We start from the raw sequence: 15,023 nt of genomic DNA on the forward strand, positions 1-15,023 counted from the left end.
TATATGGGGTTCACTCTTAGTGCAGGTCAGCAAGCCAGAGAGAACGAATAGGGTATGGTGAATAGGGTGTGATGATGAGTAGGGTGTGATGAAAGATGAATAGGTTGTTTTGTTCAACTTCTCGTGCCCGCCCAACCAAGTTTATGTGCTCGACGGAAGCTTTTCCAATCTGGTTTACTTAATCATCCAACTTGCGCGGTACAGTATAGCCGAGTAAAGAAATATTCTGAGAGGGACAGCCATCGGTTCCTAGTTTTTTGTTACATTCTGTAATGTGATTGAGCTAATGGCCAAGCAGTCAATCCACCAGCGCAATTTGTTATTAAAAAAAAGGCGCAGCTGTTCTAGGTCGAGGTTAGAATGGAGAATCCCAATGGAGCATCGCACACTCGGAGTGCAGCTAACGAGACTACTTGGTTATTGACACTGCAGATAAACGAAGCAAAAAAGCTTTTCAGTATGAATTACCAACTAGCCAAGTATGGTGAATTATAAGTAGACCCGCAGGCCGCGGGATCAAATCCCGGCTGTGGTGGCTGCATTTACGATGGAGGCGGAAATATTGTAGGCCCGTGTGCTCAGATTCGGGTGCACGTTAAAGAACCCAGGGGGTCAAAACTTCCAGAGTCCTTCACTACAAAGTTTCTCCTAATCACATGGTGCTTTTGGGAGGTTAAACCCCACATATCAATCAAATCAATCTGAATAATTGTATGTACCACTGCATTTGGGAAAATCTCTCTACTCCCCTCCAATGCACAAAACATGAAGTTTCATATAACTGGAATGTTGGGTGAAGCAAGGTGGGCATAGCCATAGAGTTTCCGATTACCATCCAGGGGGAACTAGGGCTATATGTTTATTGGTGAGTAGTTAGAAGAATATAGAAAAACTGTACACTGCCCGTGTTGCAAAACTTGTTTCTTCACTTAGGAAAATAAGACCGAACATTTGTGTAGGCAGGCTGTGGCATAACTGCTATACAGTAAACTCAATCAAATAAATAACAATATGATGCCACCAGCTCCGCTGTTTAACCAGTGCTCGTGACTTCAAGCAAGTGCAGCTGTTTGAATTCATTTTTTCGTTGCAGGAATCAGTCTGGAGTGGCAAAAGACATAACCTCCAGCAAGTCGGGGAGCTGTGGGTTGGTCTCCTACGTTATTATGCAGACTTTGACATAAAAAAGTATGTTGTGAGTATTAGAGCGAAGACACCTGTGACGAGACTGCAGAAGAGGTGGGAATCGGAGTTCATGGCTATCGAAGGTAGGCTCTTACTCAGTGAGACAGCAAGGAAGTGTGGAGTCAGCATGTTGGTTTTAGTTTGAAATAGGGGCTCAGTGAGTATTGCCACATAAAGCCACACAGGTGCTCGCAGCTATATTTTGGAGCTACCTACAGCGTGCGAGATAAAGGAGGAAGTGTCATTTTTTATATACAGGGTGTCCCAAGTAACTTTAGGCAGAGTTTAAAAATATGCCGGAACACGCAATTACGACGTGACCAAATGCATATTGCTCACCGTTGCCTAAAGTTAGACAATTTTTTGTGTTTTCAAATATTGCATAATTAGATCTATTTAATTAACTAACTTCTGAAAGAACGAAGAGCGATAAAGATTTTTAATGAGAAAGTTGTAGATCGGTTTGCAAAACGCCCAATTAGATAGTTCTGAACTTCATATCTGTTAGATATTAGTGTTTTTCTGCTAATTGCGAATGTCCGCGAAATACAAAAAATACCACGTGACAAACCCGATCGTGCGCCAGTACGCACAATGATTCTAGTGCTCCCAAACGTTCCGCGTACGAACGACCATAGCATTCGCCCCATTGTGGCATCTTGGCAGGGCGGCAACGTTGGTGGTGGCTTTGCGAAGAAAACTTTTTGCTATGTGCCACCAAAACAGTAACCGCTGTGACTGCTTATCGCTGTCATGAACCGGTGCAAGAGAAACGTGTCGTGAGGCATAGGCCTGCGAACAAAGGGGAGTGGCGCTGACCAGGCGAAGCTGCCTCAACCCCCCCCCCCCCCCCTCTTTCCTCTTCAAACAATGTGAACGGCGGCGCCAACTCTGTCCGACTCCGTCACTCGGTTGGTTCTTCGGTGGCATATTAAAGGCGCAAAGTTATGGCAACGCACTGTTTTTCAGAGTAAAGGCCGCCGGAACCTGAATTCAGAAAAGTAGGCACCTCCCATATTCACACCTGGAAATACCGTTACGGGAAACGCTTAATTGCTTTATTTTTGCATTCATGACACAGCTTATTTTCCTTCGATCTCGACTAGTAGTAAAGGCATGGGCGTGTCTTGCAGGGAAGTTTCCGAGAACAATGCACTAACAAACAACAAACTGTGCTCCGTCGGAATTTCGTGAAGCCGATTACACTGTACGTGACTGTTGCGTTTTGATGGTAGGCTTTTGACAATGCCAAAATAGCTGTTGCGGTTTTGTATCCCATAATAATATTCAAAGCAGTCCTGGACTGGTCAACGGTAGAGGAGGTGCAAGTTAGATCAGTTTGAAAGCGCGAGTGATCGCATGGCTGGTTGTTGCTGAAATATAATCTTGTCGCCCATTTTGTTTGCAGATCCTTTTGACATAGAAAGGGATCTTGGACAGCACGTGACGAAGAACAGTAAGTGTTCTAGTAATGTGAAGGTATAGTTTTTTCATAAATAGGATACCTGAAGCAGTTCATTCTAGTGCCCACGTCGTAGCGATGATTACAGCCCATGTGACGTTGAATAAACAAATCGAACTACAGTTTTGCAATGAAATCAAGCACAGGCTTTTATTCTTTGAGGGAATAAAAATGTTCTTTGACAGAACCAAGCTGGTGCTTGAACGTGCTCTTGAAAAAGATCCTATACAGTGATGACAGATAAGGAGTCACAAGAAATGTTAAAGTATTAGCTAAAACTGTTGATTGAGCAAGTGCATGTATATTTGCGACACGTTTTGGTGCCGAAACACTGAACACCTACGGAATGTACACCTGCACATATTGCGTGGCTGAAACGTATATTTAACCAGGAGTTGATCGTGTGAATTGCCGATAATGAGCACTAACAGGCAACGATTTCAAGAAAAATTTAGGGGATGTTATTTAGTGATTGTAGTGTAAATGTGCAGAAACTTTGCACGGGCTGAACAGTTGCACAATGGCACTGGTGTCAGTCATTGTGCGCCTACGCTGAACCCTTCGTGCAGCTTCAAACTTGTTTATGAGTGCCGAACAGCGCTGCAGCCACCAAGCCCCGGGCCGGAAAACGTGGCTGAAATATCGTGTTTGTGGTTTCATCGAAACGGTAATAGTTTTGGTTCCGTCAAGAATGTGATTTTTCGAACAATGATTCTGAGGGCATGGTCGTGATCGCTGGCGTGCGTGCAATCTAGGCAGGTATTAGTGCTATTGGCTTGTAAACCAATCTAGGCAGGTATTAGCGCTAATGACTCGTAAACCCGGCTACTTGCTGCGCTCTCAACGGGAGGAGACAGTGCGAAAAGAGCATTGCACAACAGGGCATCGAAGAGCTAAGCAATATCGTACCCAAAAGAGTTCACTGCCAGTCTTCGTATATACAATTTTGTCGCTGTCGCATCACTTAGTACGGCCTGAGTCAGATAGGAATGGATCAGCTTCGCTGTGCCTTGAGCTTAGTTCAAGCTACGCTTGTTTTTTGTTTCTTTGTTGTAGTTTGTTATTTTGTGAAATCAGTTTTTTTTCAATCTTCGCTAAAAAGGCTCTTCAAGTCCTTCAAAATCTCTATTTTCAATATTTATTCATTCTACTGTAAGTGAAATAAAAGTAGAAGTAAGAAAAGAGAATGGCTAGACATTACCTCAATATAAAGAATGATTTACCTAATAAGCTAAACAAAAAGCAAAAGACAATTAATGCCTTGAGTGGGCTACAACGTTACTGCGAGTCTCGTGACAAAAAGAATTGGTATGGTTAAGGATAATTGGTCAGAACATTTATATGTATTATTTCAAATGCGACATCACATTCAGTTTATCGTCATGGGGCACTCTCCTCTAAGAGCCAATTCCAGTTTTTTACACTGACTTTGTCCATAAATGCAAGGCACTATGTCCGTTACGGGTTAAGTATATCAAAACTTTCGTTTTCTGATCCAGAATCAAGTGCTGACTTCAGCTGCATGGTAATGCAGATACTTTAAGAGCTGTGCGTGATGCCTTTCTGTTTATGATTGGCATTCGTGTCTACCATAATCGACTCTTTATCATGCACTTTGTTTGCAGAGGGCGAGTTCATCATCAGCGCCCTGAAAAAAGGGATGATGCGTTGCGAGAAACCCATTCCACAACCGGCTGGCCAGTATGTGACGTTAGTTGTAAGTATTGCAGACTTTGATACTGCTCAAAGCTTTATCATGTCCTTATTGGGGAAAAAGTCTGGCTCCAGGCACGAGTGTTTTTACGATATGAGTGACTACAGTAAGAAGCTGCTATGATGAGCTATGATGGAATCCAACTCAATTTGTCAGGATTGACGTTTTCATTTCTTGGTATTAAATTCATTTAAAACCGTACTTTCTTTCCTAGGTAATTGAAGCAACTTAGCGCAGTAGTTTTGAATTGTTATTGTGGTATTGCATACCTGCAGTTCTGTATAGGTTTTTATGAAACCACATTATTCGGCCTTTCTTAATTGGGGCGCACCATCTGGTCCCATGCTACATTCTCATAAGCATCTTGTACAGAAATATTGTGTAAGGGGCTGAGTACACTGGTCAGATGGTGTGATTAGATCCTTGTCTAAATGAAGAGACTGTGAAAGAGAGCGAGATATTCAAGCACGATTTTCGTGATACGACTATAATTTATATATTTAAATCGCATGTATGCAGGTCCCGAAAACCCTGTATGTCACATAGCCTTGCAGGAGTGCGTTGAAGCTATACTACGGAGTCAACTTTGCTATATGTAGTCTTATTTTTTCGTGGACACTGTGATTAGGACTCAAATTTTTTGTTTGTAGTACATTATTAATGCAAATGTTTTATTCTGGGGTTTACAAAAAATTTTATAACGGACATACGTCCGCAACGTAAATGCAATCAGATAAGAAGGAAGAAAAAAAACGGGACTTGAACTCACCATCAATAAGCCCACCACAATAGCTGGCGTAATTATAACTAACTGCGCTATCATCAAAAGCGTGAAGGAGACTAGAAGAATGCGTTTTTTTCTCTCCTACACTGCTATCTGACTGCTCTTGGCTCGTGGAGTGGTGTCTCCGACAGGAAACAGTAGAGTAAGTAACCATCGGCTTTCTGTAATTAGGTCCGGCAACGCGCCATTGTTGTGACCATCCTGTTGGACGTGTTTTCTAAGAGAATAGTAATTTTTGTCAGCTCTATAACAAATTTGAAATAGTGATGGTGTAGAGCATTTATTCGGACAAGAAGAAGAAATAGCAGCGACATAGAGGGAGAGGTTAGCCTCACACTGGGTCTACTCATGCTGAGTGGTGTCTCTACTTCGAGACTCTATTGATTGAAAATGCCAGTCTGGCTGTCCGGATCGAGGCGTTTTGTGCCTGTATGGTCTGAGCAGGTTGTCAGAGCCGCCTCCATGTCCTCTTGGAATAGGGTTAGGAAGAGCGCTTAGGGCTGAATTGCGCTGACGGGCCCAGATCATCTGGCAGGCATCGGCTACTTACTCCCTGTACCGGCACGTGACATTGGCTCTCAAGTCGAGACGTTTCAGGATAGCAGGCCAGAGCATTGTATTAGTAAACCGTCTCAAAAGGATGCGTTGGCTAAACCTTACCAAACCTTTAGTGGAAGTTACGAAATCTGTAATCTCTGATATAAGAAGGACGCTTCCGGCCTCTTCGTCTAGAATGTTGCCGGAAGGTATGGTGGAAATGAGTGCATCAGCAGACGCATTGGGGGCGTCGTTCCCGCTGAAGATTTGTGTGGACAAACATGTATCATGTATGAAATAATAACAGATAATGTAACCTAGAACACACTTGTTATCATAACAATTCGAAAATGCACGTCGTGGCATCACGCGCAAGACGCGCCTTTGGTTTTCATGTGAACAACCAATTGCCACAGAAAGGGAGCGTTTTCATTTTTCTAAAAACATTGAGGACACACACACACACGCACACGCACGCGCACGCACACATGCATACACATGCATGCATGCATACACATGCATACACATGCATGCATGCATACAGAATTTCAGAATTTATTCAGAATCGAAATACAAGTGATACAAGTGCATGTGTTATGTACAAATACAGAAGGAGGTCTCAAAGTCGTGAGACTGTGAGTGAGACCTCCTATAAAATCATACATGAGCGATACAACGTAATAGTAAAGAGTGGTTAGGAAAGAAATCTGAAGGTATACAAAATGTACACATAAGCACAAAATAGCGAACGTAAGTTATAAAAAATGTACAGCTAAGCATGCAAAAACTAACACGAAAATGCAGTAACATTCACTCTGTATAATATCAAGCATTATTACGGTAAGGATAGAAAATTTAAGATATACAAATTGTACAGATAAACACGAAATAGCGAACATAAGTTATACAAGGTGTACCGATGAGCACAAAACTAACAGAAAAATGCAATAACATTCAGTTCATATAGTATCATGCATTAAGAATTTAATAGGTGCAAACGCAAGCCTTTTTTAAACATTTCGAGGGATCTATTTTTGATCTCCAAAGGTAAAGAATTCCACAGGGAAATAGAAGAAAATTTTGTAGTAAACTTGCCATAATTAGTTCTAGGTTTGGGTAAAAGGAAGTTATTAGCCTTTGCAAAACGAGTCGATGACGACTGAGGAAACTGACTTGAGTGTAGCAAAGGAATCGGAAGTTTTCCATTCACATATTTGTAAATAAGAATGCCGAGAAAATATTTAGTCAGCTTCTGAACTGATAAAATTCCATGCGAACAGAGTAAGGCTGATGCATCGGACATGAAGCCACTGAACGTTATTATTCTCAATGCTTGGTTTTGAAGATGTTGGATGGTTGATAAATGAGTGGCATACGTATTTCCCCATGATGAAATGCAATAGATTATGTTGCTGTGAAAGAAAGCATAGTAAAGTGACAACAATATTTCAAAACGAAAGAACGGGCGAACTTTTAGAAATATTCTAATGGCATATGCGGCTTTCCGCGTAAGCTCTAAAACATGTGAATTGAACTTTAAATGTGCATCTAATTTGACCCCGAGAAACATTGTACTAGAGGTAGAATGAATTTGAGTATCGCTTACGAAGACAGAGGGGTTCCCAGGTATAATTCGATTAGGTGACGAAAATACAACGAAGTTTGACTTTTTAGCATTTATGCTTAATTTATTCTTATTGAACCATTTAACGATATTTATCAGGTCGGTATTTAGTTTAAACAACATCGAGTCAACGTCTTTATCCGTAGTTAATATAGTGGTATCATCCACATAGAGTATACAGGACGAATGTGCTAGACATTGAGGAAGATCGTTTATATAAATTAAAAATAAAAGCGGGCCCAAAATTGAACCCTGTGGAACACCGATGTTTATGGTTTTAGGGTTGGAAAAGGTACCGGACACATATACCACCTGTTCTCGATCACGCAAATAGTTACGAATTAGTTCTAGTGGAACGCCAGATACACCAATTGATTGTAGTTTCTGAAATAAAATGTCGTGCGAAATAGAATCAAATGCTTTTGAAAGGTCAAGAAAAACGCCTCCAACAACATTACCGCAGTCAATAGCATTTTTAATTTTCTCTGTTAGCGATATCATGGCGAGTTCAGTTGAGTAACCGGGCCTGAAACCGAACTGTTTGTTAGAAAGAATGTGAAACTTGTCTAGATAACACCGTAAACGTCCCGCAAAAAGCTTTTCTATGACCTTACTGAAGAATGAAATAATTGCTATAGGCCGGTAATTGGAGATTAAACGCTTGTCGCCTTTTTTAAAAACGGGAATAATTTTTGCTTTTTTCAGAGATGTAGGTAAGAACCCAGTTCCAAATACAAGATTTATAATATGACATAATGCATCACAGATTAAATGAGCTATCAGTTTCATGTCAGCAGCAAAGAACTTATCGAGACCAGCGCTTGTATTCCTTATACTATTGATAACGGTGAACACTTCCTCGGGTGACGTCGGATAAAGGAAGAATGAATGTGGTAATCGTGAACAAGTGTGTTCGAGGGATGCTGTCGACTGAGGAATATCAATGCCGAATGAGTCATTGAAAGAGTTCGCGATATCAGATGGGTTATCGATCACACGTTTTTCTGAGTGAATCAAGGTTATATCTGAATGTGCCGTAGTCCTGCCAAGAAAATTGTTCACAGTTTTCCACTGCTGCTTAACGTCATTTCCGGCTCGCTTTATTTTATCTTCGAAATACCTTAATTTAGCGGCTTTAAGTAACTTTCCTAATGTATTTGAATATTCTTTATAGCGCTTTAGAAGGTGAACATTGAAAGGGCACTTTTTCGTCTTTTTGTATAAGTTATCCTTTTTCCGCAGACATTTTAACAGGTTAGGTGTCAACCACGGATTAATTGGGACAAGGTACTTTTTTCTGCTTACTACTAATGTTGAAGCGGCCGTGACTGCATTTGAAATAATAGAGGAAAATTGTTGGTAGGCTATTTCAGCATTATTGCATTTCTTAACTGCCGACCAATCACACTGCTCGACGATGTTAATGAATGATGCAGTATTTAAAATATTCTTGAAGCATCGACTTATTTTATTATTATTTGAGATGTCTATGCTTGCATAAATAGGATAATGATCTGTGACAGGCACCTCGATGACAGCTGCTTCAGGAGGACTAATGAGGTTAGACAAAATGTGATCTATTATAGTGCCATTGCCATGAAGTGGAACACGAGTAGGTGCAGTTATGAGGCACTCGTAACCATACCCACTGAAGCAGGAAATGTATTGAGAAACATTTGCGTTGGTGTCATCAAGAAGATTGATATTCATATCTCCTAAAATAATCACCCGTTTCCCTTCTAATGACAGAGTTTTCAACGCCTCTCCTAAAGCTAGGCAGAACTCCATGACAGATGACGACGGAGAGCGATATATGCAGGCAACAACTAAATTCTTACTATCTTGCGAAAAATGTGGTTCATGAAGTTCGATCCACACGGATTCGCAGCCAGGAATACTTAGTGCCAAGTCCAGTCGCCTATGATAGTGAAGGCATGAAGATATAAAAATAGCTGCTCCACCATGTGCATCGTCGATTCGGTGACAGTATTCAGAAGAATAGGAAGGAAACTTAAACAGGTCCCTGTCATGTTCACATAGCCACGTTTCACTGATGCAGATGATAGAGAACTCGTGACCAATGGCCGACAGCAATGAGGTAATATTATCATAATTTTTTCTTATACTTCAAGCGTTAAAGTGAATTAACGCCCTACATGGGTGAGACATCCGTGATGAGAGTTCAGACGGTGAAATATACGCCATCCTGCAATTGGATAGACGCTACAATTGCTAATGTATGATATAACTAGGAGATATTAGACAGGTCGATCTCTGATTTTATGCGAAATACCCTGCTGTCAGTAGATTTCCTTGCTTTTATCTGACAGTTATCAGTCCAAAGAAACGCCCACTGTTTCTCTTTTTTGAGAACAAGTGCTTTAGCAAAAAGCTTCTTGTTATCCGGCGAGAGGTGATCATTAACAAAGACAGCATGAGTGCCCTCTCCAGAAAAACCAAGAGCACGTGTATTCAGGCGAGCCTTACGTGCCTTCCTGACAAACTCATTCTTTTGCTCACGTGAACAGAAACGGGCCACAATATTCTGTTGGCCAGACTTAGCTGGCACTCTGTGAACAACGTCAAGATCAGTGCCCGATACAGGACAGTCGATTTTGTTACCAATCGACTGCACTATGGCAACACAGTCCTCCCCTTGGGAAGAAGGAACGCCCTTGATCTCGACGTTGTTCATCCGAGTGTACTGCTCCAGGTCCGCCACCTTCTTCTTTAAAGTCTCGTTCTCATTCTTCAAAGCTTTGTTAGTAGAACAAAGCTCCTGTTGTTGAGTACGGACAGTCTCTACAATGTCGTTAAGCATTTTCAAGCCAGCATCCATACTTTTAACCTCTGAATTTAGAGCACCGAGATCAAATCCCGTCTCTCGAAGCTTCGTCGTAACGTCACCCACAATTCTGTCCACGAGCTTTGCCAATCGGCTGTCAAAATTTGCCTCAAGGTCCTCGATTCTCTTAGCTAATTCGGCATTCGTAGGCATTGTGATACCACAAGCAGGAAACTTATTGAAGAATACAAGTGAACACACGAGCGAGCAAATAATACAAAGAGCAGCAGCAGCAGCAGCAGTGGTTGCGGTATAAAACAGAGCTAAATACCAAGGGCTGCGTAAAACCAACTGACCTGTAGAAGGCAGGAACAGCAATTAGACGAGTGTTCGCATCCGCAACCACCACTGCTTTGACGCGGGCGTGCCTCCTGTCACTGCTTTTGATGCCAAGACTGAAGATCCACGCAGGCGCAGGGCGACGACAGGAATGCTGGGAACGGTAGATATGATGCGGCCAGATTATCCAGAATACAACGTTCCACGTTGACACGTGGATGATGAAATGACAGGTGCTGCAGCAGTCACTATAGGGACCCCGGCCTGTCTGGATGAACACCTGTAGAAGGCAGGAACAGCAATTAGACGAGTGTTCGCATCCGCAACCACCACTGCTTTGACGCGGGCGTGCCTCCTGTCACTGCTTTTGATGCCAAGACTGAAGATCCACGCAGGCGCAGGGCGACGACAGGAATGCTGGGAACGGTAGATATGATGCGGCCAGATTATCCAGAATACAACGTTCCACGTTGACACGTGGATGATGAAATGACAGGTGCTGCAGCAGTCACTATAGGGACCCCGGCCTGTCTGGATGAACACCTGTAGAAGGCAGGAACAGCAATTAGACGAGTGTTCGCATCCGCAACCACCACTGCTTTGCATACATACACATGCACACATGCACGTATATATATATATATATATATATATATATATATATATATATATATATATATATATATATGAGATATAACAGACAGTAATGCCAAGAAATGTACAGGGGAAGTTATTAGAACCAATGGAGTGTAAATAAGAAGAAAGAAGAAATTACCAGCTGCTCACAGCTGGTAATTTTTTCATCCACTTTTCTTTCTTCTTTCTTCTTATTTACATTCCATTGGTTGTAATAACGTCCCCTGTACATTCCTTGCCATTACTGTCTGTTATATCTCATTAATATTGTGTTAAAACACGGAAATACGAGCCCTTAGGTATACACTTCTCTCCCTTATTTCATTGAACGAGGGTCTCGTACTGGCAGACTTGGTGTGTTTAGGTTGTATAAGAGGGACAATTATTCAGCTGCCCGCTCATAATAAGTTCACGTGCTACGTGACGCCAAACATGCGAATAAGAGTGTTTTCACACTCGTTGTTTGGCTTATATATGGTGCTGACTGTCACTCCTACTTCTAAATTCACATATAAACCCCAAAAAGTGGATAGAGGGACGGACGCTGTGAGAGCTCAGTGGTTAGAGCATCGAACGCGTTATTCAAAGGTTGTAGGTTCGTTTCCTGCTCACAGCTGGTAATTTTTCATCCACCTTTCTTTCTTCTTTCTCTTTATTTACACTCCATTGGTTCTAATAACTTCCCCTGTGTATTCCTTGGCATTACTGTCTGTTATATCTCATTAATATTGTGTTAAAACACGGAAATACGAGCCCTTAGGTATACACTTCTCTCCCTTATATATATATATATATATATATATATATATATACAGTAACGGAGCATGGGGTGCCAGCTCTGTGCCGATTTGGGTGCACGTTAAAGAACCCCAGGTGGTCGAAATTTCCGGAGCCCTCCACTGCGGCGTCTCTCATAATTATATGGCGGTTTTGGGACGTTAAACCCCACATATCAATCAATCAGCTCTGTGCCAGGGTGAAAGAAGACGTTGACGTTCGTGTGTGACTCATGCTTGCCGGGTTTGCATGTACAAGCTTGTTGCGGCTAACGTTTCTCGAATAATAACCTGTGTTTTTGCGCAACCTTGCTTGTTGCATTTGGTGGAAACGTGCTGGGTAACGTCCTGGAGCTCCGCAATCGTAAGCTACCGTCTCAGTCCGTGATGACCGAGAGCGGCGATCCCCCACAAGCCTCTTCCACGCTGTCGCATGTCATGTGCCATGGTGTACTTCGTCCGCGTGACCCACCAGTACACAACGGCACTGAAGATCAAGATGTCGAGGACTGGCTGGCAGAGTACGAGCGTGCCAGCGCGATTAACAAGTTGGATGACCCTGCGAAGCTGAGAAGCTGACTAACGTCATCTTCTTTTTGACGGATTTGGCCAAGCTATGGTTCACCAACCATCAAGCCAACATCCCCACCTGGTTGGTTTTCAAAGAGGCAATGACCTTGTTTTTCGGTCGTCCAGCCATGCGCAAGCTTCGTGCTGAACTGGGCCTGCAGGGAGGATTTCAGCGAAATGGTGAGAGCTTCACGAGCTACATTGAGGATGTGATCAGCCCCTGTAGGCGAGTTGATGCGAGGATGATGGAGACTGACAGAATACAAAATATATTGAAAGGCATTGATGACGACGTTTTTGGTATGCTTGTGGCCAAAGACCCACAGACCGTCACGACCGTGATTCAGCTATGTCGAAATTTCCATGAGCTACGCAAGCAACGAATTTCTACACGTCGCGCTAATATGCAAACAGCTGATATTTCGGCTTTGGAGGGCAAAAGCAGTGGCCCCGACTACAGAATGTTAATGCCTCATATTCAACAGTTCATCCGGGAGGAAGTTGCTCGACAGCTCTCTCTTGTCGCCACCATCAACGAGACCCCCACAGCACTGGACCACTCACTTCGCCGTGATATTCAGACGCAAGTTACCGAGGCTCTTCCTTCGCCCGCGTCCCCAATATCAGTTGCTGCATCACTAACTTATGCTGTTAGCCGACCTCCTGCCCAACCACCGCTCCCTTCATACGGTCCAGCCACCAACTACTACAGGTCACCAGTTTCGGTTTATCAGTTTCGGTAAATTGGCCCTTTCCACCACCTCGAGCACCTGTAAACTCTTGGCGTTTTCCGGATAACCGGCCCGTCTGCTAAAACTGCGGTATTCCAGGACATGTCGCGCGCTACTATCGTTGCCGTGGATTCTATTTTTAATGATGCTGAGCATTCCGGCAACCTACCTTGGCAATCAGAATCGCATGTGACACCTGATGCACATAACCCCCGCTCCCGTCGACCAGACTTCAGCCGACCTCGATCTTCTTCACCCCGTCTTCGGTCTTCTTCCACCATGCTTCGCCGTTCCAACCACGCCCAGGAGGAAAACTAACAGTCGCAGTTCCTGAGGCAAGAGCTGCGCCACCGACGAAATTTCCAAGGCCTCAACTTTCGCCCCCTAACGAGATTGGCGTGTTTGTGGATGGTTTCGGCACAATTGCTCTTGTCGACACAGGTGCCGCTATTTGTATAATCAGTGAAGTGTTATGGCGCAAATTGAACAAAGTGACGACTCCACTGGTTGAAATTTCTTTACGCACAGCGAGTTCGCAACACGTCCAACCTTCTGCCACATGCACTGCTCGTGTTGTGATTCAAGGAGTGCTTTACATCGTTGAATTTGTCGTCCTTCTGCATGCGTCTCATGAAATCATCCTGGGATGGAACTTTCTTTCCGCTAATCTTGCGGTTGTCGACTGCGCTCGTGCTCAACTCGTTTTGTTTCCGGTCAGCACGAAATTCATAGATCTTCCTCGCTCACCTAAGAAGATGATCGTCGCCGCTAATGTCGTCATCTCTGCTTTTTCGGTCACCGCGGTATCTTTTTTGTGCAACTCCATTTGCGATTCAACTGCCCTCTTTATGCCATCACAAGAATGCGCTCGTCACCGGAATCTTGTCGTCCCGTTTGCCGTCGTAACACTTGCCAATGGCTGCAGTGCCGTGTACGAGTGCAATTCGTTCCCTTGTCCCGCTACCTTATTGCATGGCGAACGTATTGGGAGTCTTGACACTTATGATGACATCTTTCCTTTCGATGCCCGTTCTGATACGATGCCAATGTCCGTGGATGCTGTCACAGTTGCCACCACGCTCTCACTACCTGACGAAGACGTTCTGTGTCGCAGCGTAGACACCCACCTTACGCAAGACCAGCGCAATCAGCTCATTCAACTACTTGACCGTTTTCGCACCTCCTTCGACCACTGACAACCTCCCTTGGGACGCACGTCAGTTGGCGCTCACCATATCGACACCGGTCATCATAATCCACTTCATCAGCGCCCCTACCACGTCTCGCAGGCTGAGCGTGACGTTCTCACTCAATACGTCGACGAGATGCTGCAACGTGGTGTTATTCAACACTTCGCCAGTGTTGAATAGCACAATAGTAATGAAATATATCAGACAATAATGCCAAGGAATGTATAGAAAAATATATTAGGGCGAATCGTAACGTAAATGTGAAGAAAAGTGGGTGAGAAGTGGGTCAAAACATGGAAAAACAAGCCCTTAAGTATACACTTCTTTGTCTTATTCATTAACAAGGGTCTCATACTGGCAGACATGGTGCCTTAGGGTGTATACGAGGAACTACTGGTCAGCTGCCAGCTCGTATAAGTTCACGTGCTACGTGACGCCACACAGGCTCATGAAGAGTGTGCCACGCTCGCCGCCATGGCTACATATGACGCTGACTGACACTCCCACGTTAAAGTTTCACATATATTTCCAATAAAGTGGCTGGGAGGATAGCCGTCGTGATAGCTCAGTGGTAGAGCATGGAACGTGTTATTCGAGGGTCGCAAGTCTGGTTTCTGCCCATGGCAAGTTTTCTTTTCACCCACTTTTCTTTCTTCACATTCACCTTACAATTCTGTCTAATAAACTCCC

The 15,023-nt window shown here is 43.4% G+C and overlaps 1 protein-coding gene across 1 annotated transcript in view; it reads left to right on the plus strand.

The window, feature by feature from the left end:
* The window catches only part of LOC119178562 (terminal uridylyltransferase 7-like), a 112,714-nt gene that overhangs the window by 65,962 nt on the left and 31,729 nt on the right, over positions 1-15,023 (plus strand). The window contains exons 7-9 of the mRNA XM_075884109.1: positions 1,094-1,268; positions 2,594-2,641; positions 4,273-4,364. Coding sequence (XP_075740224.1) covers positions 1,094-1,268; positions 2,594-2,641; positions 4,273-4,364 — 315 coding nt within the window. The remainder of the gene's footprint in view (positions 1-1,093; positions 1,269-2,593; positions 2,642-4,272; positions 4,365-15,023) is intronic.

The sequence above is a fragment of the Rhipicephalus microplus genome, chromosome 1 (assembly GCF_043290135.1).
Source record: "Rhipicephalus microplus isolate Deutch F79 chromosome 1, USDA_Rmic, whole genome shotgun sequence".
NCBI classification, from domain to species: Eukaryota; Metazoa; Arthropoda; class Arachnida; order Ixodida; family Ixodidae; genus Rhipicephalus; species Rhipicephalus microplus.